The sequence below is a fragment of the Bos taurus genome, chromosome 3 (assembly GCF_002263795.3).
Source record: "Bos taurus isolate L1 Dominette 01449 registration number 42190680 breed Hereford chromosome 3, ARS-UCD2.0, whole genome shotgun sequence".
Lineage (NCBI taxonomy): Eukaryota > Metazoa > Chordata > Mammalia > Artiodactyla > Bovidae > Bos > Bos taurus.
The window spans coordinates 110,371,487-110,385,264 of record NC_037330.1 but is presented as its reverse complement, the minus strand read 5'-3'; the positions used below and the strand labels follow the sequence as shown (position 1 = coordinate 110,385,264).

At 36.9% G+C, this 13,778-nt stretch overlaps 1 protein-coding gene across 10 annotated transcripts in view; it reads left to right on the top strand.

Annotated features, from left to right (window-relative positions):
* ZMYM4 (zinc finger MYM-type containing 4) overlaps positions 1-13,778 on the top strand; it is a 164,687-nt gene that overhangs the window by 106,189 nt on the left and 44,720 nt on the right. For 9 of the 10 annotated variants that reach the window (XM_002686481.7, XM_024990230.2, XM_024990228.2 and 6 more), the window contains 7 exons: positions 372-544; positions 1,262-1,412; positions 1,961-2,101; positions 2,436-2,473; positions 3,522-3,666; positions 9,951-10,069; positions 10,770-10,941. In XM_002686481.7, the coding sequence (XP_002686527.1) occupies positions 372-544; positions 1,262-1,412; positions 1,961-2,101; positions 2,436-2,473; positions 3,522-3,666; positions 9,951-10,069; positions 10,770-10,941 (939 nt within the window). The remainder of the gene's footprint in view (positions 1-371; positions 545-1,261; positions 1,413-1,960; positions 2,102-2,435; positions 2,474-3,521; positions 3,667-9,950; positions 10,070-10,769; positions 10,942-13,778) is intronic. The other variant, XM_024990229.2, reaches the window with a different exon arrangement.

Below are 13,778 nucleotides of genomic sequence, written 5' to 3'. Positions count from 1 at the left end.
TTAGAATGTTTTGTTTTACTCTAAAACCATGCAGAAGTAACCTCCTAGTCTAGTGGCTTTCAAACCTCTTGACCACATGCAGAAAACATACATTTTACATTGTGACCCAGTGTATGATCACATACCCAAAGAAAACAAGTTTTATAAAACAAAACTGACTTTTATTATATATGATGGACTGTAATATTTGCTCTGCTGTCTTATTTTGTTTAAAAAAAGAAAATGGTAGTATCAATCCTCTAAATTGATTTCTTGATCTACTAATTGGTGAGAACCCAACTGTGCAAACTTTATCATAGGGCATTTAAATTAAAGATGTAAATACTTACTATTCTCTCTAATGTTAATTTTACCTTCTCTGATTTTTTTAGGTTGCAAATTGCTTTATAAACATGACTTGGCAAAACGCTGGGGAAATCACTGTAAAATGTGCAGTTATTGTTTACAGACATCTCCCAAATTGGTACAGAATAATTTAGGGGGGAAAGTAGAAGAGTTTTGTTGTGAAGAATGCATGTCCAAATATACAGTTTTGCTCTGTCAGGTAAATATGATTCACATTCCTGGTTTTTCAAGTTAGGGCACATTTTTCCCTTCTTTTTTTCTTTCAAATAGTATAAAGGGCAATTAATGATTTTCAGTGTTAAGTATTAATGTAGGATTTAAAAAGACTTTAATGTTACTGAAATTACATTGCTTTTGTTTTTTAATTTCCTTGTAGAAGACATATGTCTTAAAACATTAAAATATTTAAAATTATAATTATTCACTTTAAAATAGTCTTCTGACGTGTTTAAGGAGGATCAATCTATTTCCATTTCACTTTTTAAAAATTGCTATTTTTGGCATCTATAATGTGACTTTTTTTAATGTTGTATAAGATTGTTGACATAATTTCCAATTTCAGAATCATTAACCTTCATTTTTTCTTAAAAAAAGCTGAATTATAGTATTATAGTAAAGTATTAGGTGTGCAATACAGTGATTAACAATTTGGAAAGGTTATACTTCACTTATAATTATAAAATATTGCCTATATTCCCTGTGGTGTACAATATCTTTATAGCTTATTTTCTGCATAGTAGTTTGTACCTCTTAGTCCCCTACTGTATATTGCCCCTCCCTCCAGGATAGTTAACCTTCCTTTTAGTGATCTAAATTCTAAGCAGATTTCCTCACTCGTTACCTGGGACCTTTTATTTAATCAGTCCATAGATAATTTATTTCTTACTTCTTTGCTGTCTTCTGTTTCTTTTTTCAGATGGCAAAATGTGATGGTTGTAAGCGACAGGGTAAGCTCAGTGAGTCCTTGAAATGGCGGGGAGAAATGAAACATTTCTGTAACCTGCTTTGTATTTTGATGTTCTGTAATCAGCAAAGTATGTGTGACCCACCTTCACAAAACAATGCAGGTAAAATTAAACTTGAGTCTTAGGTCAATGCCAGGGACTAACTACTCTTCCACAGATTGAGAACTTTAAACAGTTGTAAATAATTTCATGAATTGTAGATTTCATTCTGTTCAAATCACATTAACATGTAGATCCCTTTTGTTTAACACCTTAGGTTAATGCCCTAAATTCTTTCAGTTTTCTCTGAGCATATTTAGTCAAATAAACTCTGTAAGAACTTTATGGGAAAGAATGGCAGTTAACGTTTTATAGTTGAAGATACACATCTTGACTTCTTTAGAAAAGCACTTAAGATTATAACAAAGAACATGGAATCTAAACCACATAGCCTTTTGTATATACCACATGCATAGTTATGCAAGCGAAAGTACATGGAATACTTTTAAGGTTTAGTAATTTAAAAATAGAAAAAAATACAGTTAATCTTGAAGTGACTCTTTAATTTTACTCTAACATAAAAGCATTGTTTAACCATCTTAAGATGTTGGTTTCTATGTATGTTCATATAAATTACATGAGGTTTTCTTATTTTTGTTTATTTTAATCAGCAAGTATTTCCATGGTGCCAGCTGCTTCAGCAGGGCCGCCATCTCTAAGAAAAGATTCAACTCCAGTTATAGCTAATGTGGTATCATTAGCAAGTGCTCCTGCTGCTCAGCCCACAGTGAATTCTAACAGTGTCTTACAAGGTATGGCTTGATTTGACAGCAGTTATTTAGCCTTTTTGAGGTTGACGACAGTGGTCCTCTACCTTTTTTCTGTCTGTAATCATTTTCATGTGTTTGTCACATTCATATTAGGAATGGTGGTTCCCTATGTGCTGCTTTGGCATTAAACAGTGTTTTTGTAGTTTCCAAATCTATTTTTCTTGTATAATACTTTAGATGCTACTCTTCCCCTGAATAAAATAAAAGATAATACATATTTTTATTATAAAACTTTGTGTTTGTTTTCTGAAAATCAGCTGTTAATGCTAGTGTTTAAATAATAAGATCCTAAATTTTATATTTTTATTTATATCAGGTGCAGTTCCAACAGTAACAGCAAAAATCATTGGGGATGTAAGTTTTATTATTTTTATTGTTATTGCTACTGTCTTTTCCATCTTATGCAGAATGAATATGTCTAAGCTGATTTGCCCTTATTCATTTTTTATTTATTATATAAAATAAATTTCATGAGTTCATTTAATCTTGTTCAGGAACAGGATTTCCTGGTTATTTAACTAGGTCTTTTATGGACTTCAGTTTTTTTGAATGCTTTATATAGTTACTGAAAATTTTTGTTTTAATTGTATAGAATTAAATCTTATAGCATTTAGGCATACAAGGATTTGGGGCATTTTGTAATGTAGTCAGATTGTAGATGAAGTATTTGTAGAAAGTAGCTTGTTTCCCATTCAGTGAAGATTATGCTATAAATAAGCATTCTTTTTTTTTTTTTAAAGCTAAATATTTTTGTCTCTTAAGGACAAAATCAATAATGAGAAAAACTTAGGACTAGAACAGTGGCATTTCTAAAGTCTTTCCTAGTTTCTGGGACAATTATCATATCATCTTTTCTCAAGTTACTTATAGGATCATGAGTGATATTATTATTTCTAGTTACCTTGAAACTGGTTCTTCTAAGATTTAACCCAGTCAAGAAAAAACAGTTCTGATTTTAAGCTCAACCATCATTGTTACTGATCAACAATATTTCATTAATACAAATGGTATTTTTCTTGGTTAATAGAACTGGTAATTAGATACATTCAGAGTTAATATGTAGTTATCAAGGTATTCCTTTATTGCTGTTGATATTTTAGGAATTTTGTATTTCTTACATATTTAATTGAATATTTATATTCTGTGTCTTCCATGTGATTCCATTATAGCATTTCTTTTGAAATTATAATACTTTGAAATGTAACATTATGTAGTGAAGTGTTAGTCGCTCAGTCGTGTCTGACTCTGTGTGACCCCGTAGACTGGGGCTTACCAGGCTCTTCTGTCCATAGGATTCTCCAGGAAAAATACTGGAGTGGGTGGCCATTTCCTTCTCCAATGATATTATACAATATTTCTCATAATTAGTAAGCTTTTCGTTTCTGATGTATTTTTTTACTAGGCAAGTACACAAACAGATGTCCTAAAACTGCCACCTTCCCAGCCTCCAAGACTTCTGAAGAATAAAGCTTTATTGTGCAAACCCATCACACAGACCAAGGCCACCTCTTGCAAACCACATACACAAAACAAAGAATGCCAGACAGGTATGTTCCTTGTGTTTTCTTTGTTTAATTTTTCCTAAAGGAAAGGAATGTGGTATGTGCTTACAATAATTGTGTCTTTTATTTCATAGGTGATGTATTTCATTGCTTATATACATTGCACAATTGAGTCCTTACAGTATCCCCGTGGGTTAGGTGTTTTCAGTACCTTAGTTATGGCAGAGGAAAGGTAGTTGATAATACCATACCATGAATGCTTCATTTCATTTCTTTATTCATGACAGTTATTTATTATGGGAAATATATCCAAATTCCATAGCTTTTGGAATTATATATACAGGGTCTTAGTTAAGAGGAACTATTATTTTCCAGAGCACCCTTCAGTTCAGTTGAGTTCAGTCGCTCAGTTGTGTCTGACCCTTTGCGACCGCGTGAATCGCAGCACGCCAGGCCTCCCTGTCCATCACCAACTCCTGGAGTTTACTCAGACTCACACGTCCATCGAGTCAGTGATGCCATCCAGCCATCTCATCCTCTGTCGTCCCCTTCTTCTCCTGCCCCCAATCCCTCCCAGCATCAGAGTCTTTTCCAATGAGTCAACTCTTCGCATGAGGTGGCCAAAGTACTGGAGTTTCAGCTTTAGCATCATTCCTTCCAAAGAAATCCCAGGGCTGATCTCCTTCAGAATGGATTGATTGGATCTCCTTGCAGTCCAAGGGACTCTCAAGAGTCTTCTCCAACACCACAGTTCAAAAGCATCAATTCTTCGGCACTCAGCTTTCTTCACAGTCCAACTCTCACATCCATACATGACCACTGGAAAAACCATAGCCTTGACTAGACGGACCTTTGTTGGCAAAGTAATGTCTCTGCTTTTCAATATGCTATCTAGGTTGGTCATAACTTTTTCAAGGAGTAAGCATCTTTTAATTTCATGGCTGCAGTCACCATCTGCAGTGATTTGGGAGCCCAAAAAGATAAAACTCTGACACTGTTTCCACTGTTTCCCCATCTGTTTCCCATGAAGTGATGGGACCAGATGCCCTGATCTTCATTTTCTGAATGTTGAGCTTTAAACCAACTTTTTCACTCTCCACTTTCATTTTCATCAAGAGGCTTTTTAGTTCCTCTTTACTTTCTGCCATAAGGGTGGTGTCATCTGCATATCTGAGGTTATTGATATTTCTCCCAGCAATCTTGATTCCAGCTTGTGCTTCTTCCAGCCCAGCGTTTCTCATGATACACTCTGCATAGAAGTTAAATAAGCAGGGTGACAGTATACAGCCTTGATGTACTCCTTTTCCTACTTGGAACCAGTCTGTTGTTCCATGCCCAGATCTAACTGTTGCTTCCTGACCTGTATATAGGTTTCTCAAAAGGCAGGTCAGGTGGTCTGGTATTCCCATCTCGTTCAGAATTTTCCACAGTTTATTGTGATCCACACAGTCAAAGGCTTTGGCATAGTCAATAAAGCAGAAATAGATGTTTTTCTGGAACTCTCTTGCCTTTTCGATGATCCAGAGGATGTTGGCAATTTGATCTCTGGTTCCTCTGCCTTTTCTAAAACCAGCTTGAACATCTGGAAGTTCACAGTTCACGTACTGCTGAAACCTGGCTTGGAGAATTTTGAGCATTACTTTAGTAGCGTGTGAGATGAGTGCAATTGTGCGGTAGTTTGAGCATTCTTTGGCATTGCCTTTCTTAGGGATTGGAATGAAAACTGACGTTTTCCAGTCCTGTGGCCACTGCTGAGTTTTCCACATTTGCTGGCAAATTGAGTGCAGCACTTTCACAGCATCATCTTTCAGGATTTGAAATAGCTCAACTGGAATTCCATCAACTCCACTAGCTTTGTTCGTAGTGATGCTTTCTAAGGCCCACTTGACTTCACATTCCAGGCTGTCTGGCTCTAGGTGAGTGATCACACCATCGTGATTATCTGGGTTGTGAAGGTCTTTTTTATACAGTTCTTCTGTGTCTTCTTGCCACCTCTTAATATCTTCTGCTTCTGTTAGGTCTATACCATTTCTGTCCTTTATCGAGCCCATCTTTGCATGAAATGTTCCCTTGGTATCTCTAATTTTCTTGAAGAGATGTCTAGTCTTCCCCATTCTGTTGTTTTCCTCTATTTCTTTGCATTGATCGCTGAAGAAGGCTTTCTTATCTCTTCTTGCTATTCTTTGGAACTCTACATTCAAATGCTTATATCTTTCCTTTTCTTCTTTGCTTTTCGCTTCTCTTCTCACAGCTATTTGTAAGGCCTCCTCATTTTTGCATTTCTTTTCCATGGGGTTCATCTTGATCCCTATCTCCTGTACAATGTCACGAACCTCTGTCCGTAGTTCATCAGGCACTCTATCAGATCTAGTCCCTTAAATCTATTTCTCACTTCCACTGTATAATCATAAGGGATTTGATTTAGGTCATATCTGAATGGTCTAGTGGTTTTCCCTACTTCTTTGGTTTAAGTCTGAATTTGGCAAGAAGGAGTTCATGATCTGAGCCACAGTCAGCTCCTGGTCTTGTTTTTGTTGACTGTATAGAGCTTCTCCATCTTTGGCTGCAAAGAATGTAATCAGTCTAATTTCGGTGTTGACCATCTGGTGATGTCCATGTGTAGAGTCTTCTCTTGTGTTGTTGGAAGAGGGTGTTTGCTATGACCAGTGCATTTTCTTGGCAAAACTCTATTAGTCTTTGCCCTGCTTCATTCCGTATTCCAAGGCCAAATTTGCCTGTTATTCCAGGTATTTCTTGACTTCCTACTTTTGCATTCCAGTCCCCTATAATGAAAAGGACATCTTTTTTTCATCTTGATGACAAAGAGTACCCTTAGGTTTGGACTTTTCCACACTCTGTTTCAAATAAAGTCAGTTCTTTTGGGAAGAGCTTTAGGGCTTTCTTTTCTTATAAACTGCCTCTTCCTTCTTTGACCTACTGCTTTTCTGGATTGTGGGCACAGTGTGAGCTTCTGACCTTCTTAGCTTGCCTCTGCTAGCATGGAATCTCTGCCCTACAGGTGAACTGGGATGAAGGTTGTTCAGACCCTGGCTTTGATAGCCTTGCTGTTCCTGTAGTTGTTGATGTTCAGTTCCTCAGTCATGTCTGACCCTTTGCAGCCCCATGGACTGCAGCACACCAGGCTTCCCTGTCCTTCACCGTCTCCTGGAGTTTGCTCAAACTCATGTCCATTGAGTCAGTGATGACATCCAACCATCTTGTCCTGGGTTGTCCCCTTCTCCTCCTGCCTTCAATCTTTCCCAGCATCAGGGTCTTTTCCAATGAGTCAGTTCTTCACATCAGGTGGCCAAAATATTGGAGCTTCAGCATCAGTCCTTCCAGTGAATATTCAGGATTGATTTCCTTTAGGATTGACTGGGTGGATCTCCTTGCAATCTGAGGGACTCAAGAGTTTTCTCCAACACCACAGTTCGAAAGCATCAATTCTTCAGCACTAAGCCTTCTTTTTGGTCCACCTCTCACATCCCTACGTCACTACTGGAAAAACCATAGCTTTGACTCTACGGACCGTTGTTGGCAAAGTAATGTCTCTGCATTTGAATATGCTGTCTAGGTTTGTCATAGCTTTTCTCCTAAGGATCAGGCATCTTTTAATTTTATGGCTGCAGTCACCGTCCACAGTGATTGTGGAGCACAAGAAAATAAAATCTGTCACTGTTTCCATTGTTTCTGCATCTGTTTGCCATGAAGTAATGGGACCGGATGCCAGGATCTTAGTTTTTTGAATGTTGAGTTTTAATTCCTGTAGTAGGTTTTCTCTTTATGGGTGGTAGTGATACGCACTAGGAAATTAACCTTTCTGTCCTGGAGTTTGAGGGAATAAGAGATAATGGTGGCCTGCCCCTCCTGGTGAGATACAGTAACCTTGAATTGGGAGCTGAAGGAAGAGGAGCCCATTCTTGTTGGTGACATCCATTCCAGAGTAGAGTTTCTGTCATATTGAGCTGGGTGAGGCAGGGATGTGGAGCAGGTGGTAGATCAAATGTCATAGACTCCTACTGTTCTTACTGTATTTAGTAGATTTTCTTAAACATTTCTCCATTTGATGTGTACCCTTTGGACAATTTCAAAATAATTTAAATGGTTATTTTTTAGATTTTCACCAGCTTTGCTTGTTTCCCTAAAGAATGGATCTCTGGAGCTCCTTATGCTGCCATCTGAAAATCCCAGAATTTTTAAAATAGAAAGGAATCTTAGATTCTTAGACCTGGAAGGTTATCCTCTAGGCAGTACTTCTCAAACATGAACATGCATATGAATTACTTGGGAATGTTGCTATGTAGATTATGATTTAGTGGAGCTGAGGTTCTGCATCTTTAAAGTTCCTGAGTAATATCAGTGCTGGTTCATGAACCATGTTGTATAGCAAGGCTATAGATAAGATAGTCCTGTATTTTTATTGTGTCAATAGTACCTTTTTAAAAAATTATTTTTAATATTTTTTTGCAGTAGGTCCTTGTTGGATATTTATTTTAAATATAGCAGTTTGTACATGTCAGTCCCAAAATAGTGACCTAGTTTACCACCATGTAGCTTGGTTACTGCATGATAAATAGAAGGGGAAAAGATGGAAGTAGTGACAGATCTTCCTTTTTTGGGGCTCCAAAATAACTGCATATGGTAACTGCAGCCATGAAATCAGAAGATGATTGCTTCTTGGCAGGAAAGAGATGACAAACCTAGACAGTGTGGTGAAAAGCAGAGACATTACTTTGCCAACAAAGGTCCGTATAATCAAGGCTCTGGTCTTCCCCGTGGTCACGTATGGTTGTGAGAGCTGGACCATAAAGAAGGCAGAACACCAAAGAGTTTTTGCCTTCGAACTGTGGTGCAGGAGAAGACTCCTGAAAGTCCCTTGGAGAGCAAGGAGATCAATCTTAAGGGAGATCAGCCCTGAATATTCAGTGGAAGGAGTGATGCTAAAGCTGAAGCTTCAGTATTTTGGTCATCTGACACGAACAGACGACTCATTGGAAAAGTCCCCAGTGCTGGGAAAGATCAAGGGCAGAAGGAGAAGAGGGCATCAAAGGATGAGATGGAAGGAGAGGAGGGCGTCAGAGGATGAGTTGGCTGGACGGCATGCCCGATGCAGTTGGCATGAACTTGGGCAAACTCCAGGAGATGGTGAGGGACAAGGAGGCTTGGTGTGCTACAGTCCATGGGGTTTCAAAGAGTTGGACGCAACTGGGTGACTGAAAAACAGCCGCGTGGTTATCAGACGTCTCTAATCGTAACTTTTTTTATGTCCACTGTACCGTGGTAAAATTGATCCCATATTATTCACCCCTTCTGACCCTAGACAAATTGTCAACTTTTCAGTTCTCCTTACTAGAAATACCTTTCTCTTGCATTAATGATTTTACAGTTATCCAGCATATGTTTCTGGCCTACAGAAAAGACTTTAGATGGTTGTTAAATAATTGAATGACTCCTACCTCCATCCTTCCCATTTTTTCCTTACTCATGTATAAGTTAGTGTCCAAGTTCTATTTAATTTTTTAATATCTTGGACCCTCTGCTGTGAATACTTACTCTTTTTCTGCAGCTATCATAACCACCCTAGGTTCAGGCCCTCATTGTCTTAGCTCTATATATTGTAGTTGCTTTGTATACTTTGTATTCCATCCAAAGATGGCAGCAAAATTAATCTTTTAAAATGCAAATTTTATACCATTACTTTGTGCTAAACAATTTGTAGTACTTCCTACTGTTTACTAGAAATGATTTTAAATGTGTATTATAGCCTTATGAAAAGGGCCCTTCTATATATTCAGTCTCCTCTTTAACATACACTATTCATGTTAAGTTTTCTATACCTCCCTTCTAAGATCACTGTTCATTTATTCATCGAGTTATAGCCACCATTCATCTTATTCTTGTGTCATTGATAATTATTGTGTTGCCCACTTTTTGTTAGTGCTTTATACTCAAGCCTTTCTTCACAATTTCTCCTTTCTATGAACTCCTAGTATCATGGGTCTGGGGTACATGCTCAGTCACTTCAGTCATGTCTGACTCTTTGCACCCTATGGACTGTAGCCCACCAGGCTCCTCTGTTCATGGGATTCTCCGGGCAAGAATACTGGATTGGGTTAACATGCCCTCCTCCTGGGGATCTTCCCTACCCAGAGATCGAACCTGTGTCTCCTGCATTGCAGGCAGATTCTTTACCCACTGAGTCACCTGGGAAGCACCCTAGTATCATAGATATTTCTTTTGAAGTACAAAAAAAATTTTTTTATTAGAATGTTGTTTCTAACCCTCTTTGTTTTTGTGTGGGTTTTTGCTTTTATTTTTGTTTTTATTAGAAGACACTCCAGCTCAGCCCCAAATTATTGCGGTGCCAGTTCCAGTACCAGTGTTTGTACCTGTACCTCTTCATCTTTATACTCAGTATGCACCAGTCCCATTTGGAATTCCAGTTCCAGTGAGTAATCATTGAGAGGTTAAGGCTAATCTAGTGCACGTTTTTCTCAATTAAGATTTAGCAGCTCCATAAAAACTTTTCACTTGTTGGTAAAATATACCTGACTCATGTTGGATATCATCATATTACTTTAATTACTTGAACATGGAATATATAAAGGACAGCTCCTGATTGTATCCTGCCTTCTCAGATAAGATTATGATGTAGTTTTTTAAAATATTTTAAACACAATAAGGCCACTAACATAGAAAAAGATTGGAAATGGTGTGTGTTAGAATCTTATATTCTAGCATGGCTGAAAAGAGGAGTACTGTGATTTCCAGGATTCTCACTTTTTATGAAAGAAAAATGTATTCATTTTTTATCAGAAAATACATATTTTCTTGGTACTGAATTCTTACGAGAAATACTTGTGTGAAAATATTAAACAAGAAATATAATCAAAAATAAAAATGAATTGCTTAATTATTCTTTTAAAGGATTCAGAGATACTTTTTTTGAGTGTCTGAAAAGCACTTACTGAGTTTTTATTTAAGAGACTGTAGTCTTATAAAAACAAACTAGCAAGGCTGTTTTAATTGTTGGCCATAGAATATCTTGGATTTGTTTATTATTTTTGTATTTAAATGATCTCACAATTAATAGTTTTGATGATAGACCATTTCCCGAGAAAGTCTTTAGTCTGTCCTTGGTCTTTCAGATGCCTGTCCCTATGCTTATTCCATCCTCAATGGGTAACGAAGATAAAGTCACTGAGAGTATTGAGGACATTAAGGAAAAGCTTCCCTCACATCCTTTTGAAGCTGATCTCCTTGAAATGGCAGAAATGATTGCAGAAGATGAGGAGAAGGAGAAGACTCTATCTCAGGGAGGTTGGTATAATTTTAAAGGAAATAAAAAAGAAAAGCACATCTGCAGACTTTCAGGTCAATGAAAGTGCAAGAGTAATTTTAAGTATTAGCCAGTCAGGAAGTTTCTAAAAGCTTTTGCTGTTATTCAGCCACTAAGTCTAAAAGCTTTACTTGTGTTTAAATACCAAGTCTGTGGGCTTGTTAAACTTGTTAACTCTGAAACTCTGTGCAGTTTAGGAAAAAAACTAAGTTTTGATATAATTTCTGGTTCTTAATGTTTCCAGAAAAATAACATACAAATCCCTGTTTCATGATCATATTCTGGTTTTATACTTCTTGTCAAAGCCTGTGTGCTCAGTTGTTCAGTTGTGTCTGACTCTTTGCAACCCCATGGACTATAGCCCACCAGGCTCCTCTGTCCATGGGATTTCCCAGGAAAGAATACTAGAGTGGGTTGCCATTTCCATTTCCTTCTCCATTTATTTGTATTTTGTTTATTATTTTTGTATTTAAATGATCTCACAAGTAATAGTTTTAATGATAGACTTATTTCCCGAGAAAGTGAACCCGGGTCTCTTGCATTGAAGGCAGTCTCCTGCATTGCAGGCAGATTCTTTAGTGACTGAGCCACTGGGGAAGCCCCTGGTCCCCAAATAAAAATTCCTGTTGTATAATAATCAGCTTGTTGGTAGAAGGTCAATAAAATTTTAGGATGGAAAAACATTTAGTTCAAAATAGCCTATAGATAAATCCCATTTTATGAGTGTATAATAATGATAATAACAGTAGTTAAGATTTATGTCCTTGCTGTACGCTAGGCATTGTCCTAAATGCACTTGTATACGTCACCTCATTTAATCTTTACAACTACTCCTTGAGGGAAGTATTGTTTACTTTAGATTCTTCTTTTGGAAAATAGGCTAGCCATGGTTATACCATCAGGACATAATGAAACCAGAAGTTGAATCCAGGTCCGTCTCACTTCAAAGAAAGGATTTTGACTAGAACTCAGTAGTATGTATTCCAGAATGGTTTCCAGCCTTAATTACCACCTTCTTGATTTATGGATGAAAGAAGAGATATAATCATAAGAAAAGATAGAGGAAACAGTGTTTAAGGTAGTTGAAATGTACAGGTGAATTTTTGTAAAAGCAAAAAAAGCAGAGACATTACTTTGCCAACAAAGGTCCATCTAGTTAAGTCTATGGTTTTTCCAGTAGTCACGTAGGGATGTGAGAGTTGGACTGTAAAGAAAGCTGAGTGCCGAAGAATTGATGCTTTTGAACTGTGGTGTTGGAGAAGACTCTTGAGCGTCCCTTGGACTGCAAGGAGATCCAGCCAGTCCATCCTAAAGGAGATCAGTCCTGAGTGTTCATTGGAAAGACTGATGTTGGAGGCTGAAACTCCAATACTTTGGCCAGCTGACTCATTTGAAAAGACCCTGATGCTGGGAAAGATTGAAGATGGGAGGAGAAGGGGACAGAGGATGAGATGGTTGCGTGGCATCACCGACTCAATGGAAATGAGTATGAGTAAACCCTGGGAGTTGGTGTTGGACAGGGAGGCCTGGCGTGCGCTGGTCCGTGGAGTCACGAAGAGTCAGACATGACTGAGCGAATGAACTGAACTTTCACATATCATTGATGACCCAACAAATTATTCTTTTCTGACAACTTTTTTCCCATCATGGCTTTTAGAAAGCTAGCCACTGGGTTCTGATTTTGTATAATACATTCTAGAGATTTTCTGAACAGTTTAGCATTTGAAAAAGCTACTGTCAACTTTTCAGTTGTGTTGCCACTGTATTTTTAAATTATATATACTTTGAGAGATGGATAAAAAGCTTTTTGTCATTATCGCAAAGTTTCTGGTCTCATTTTGCTCTTTGGTGTATAATTTGATAGTTGTGACCCATTTATATATGGATGTTAATATCTTAGAATATTGCTCCTGTACTTGGTCTTCTAATATCTGATACTTATTTTGGAAGTTCAGGCAATTTCTAATGATAAACCTCATTTTAACTTGTCTTCTCTATTCGCATTAATAGTCAGCATTTATCAGATATTTCTTCTATACAAATATTGTGAGTTTGCCTTAACTTGCAGTGGAGTCAAACAGAAAAACTTTAAGCTTCAAGCCAGTTTTAATCATCATAGTGTAAGTAAAATCAAATGGTCTAGAAATATAACAGTGGGAAAAATTAATTCCAACTGAAAGGATCTGGCTCATTTATCTTTGATTTCAGGGAAGAGAGACAGTTTTCCTTGGTTTTTAAAAAAATCTGATTTTTTAATACTCTGAATCTTTAAACTTTTTACATTTATTTTTTAATATATGTATTTTATGGACATTTAGTTGACCTACAGTGTTTCAGGTACATAGCAAGGTGATTCAGTTATACATATACAGATATAATATTTTTGAAATTATTATCCATTATAGATTATTACAAGATGTTGATTATAGTTTCCTGTGTATAGTTTGCTGTTCTATACAGTAAAACTTTTCTTGTTGCATATCTATTTTTTTAGTTAGAAATCTAGCATTCTATTCATTCTAAGTCAAACAAGTGGTATTAAAATGTCATAAATTTTTTAGTTAGGCGAAAATTCCTAAGTTTTCTGAAATGTATATATTGTACATATTATTTATATATTTATTTATTTATATATATTTATATATTTATGGACTGAGGTTCGTGACATTGTACAGGAGACAGGGATCAAGACCATCCCCATGGAAAAGAAATGCAAAAAAGCAAAATGGCTGTCTGAGGAGGCCTTAACAAATAGCTGTGAAAAGAAGAGAAGCGAAAAGCAAAGGAGAAAAGGAAAGATACAAGCATCTGAATGCAG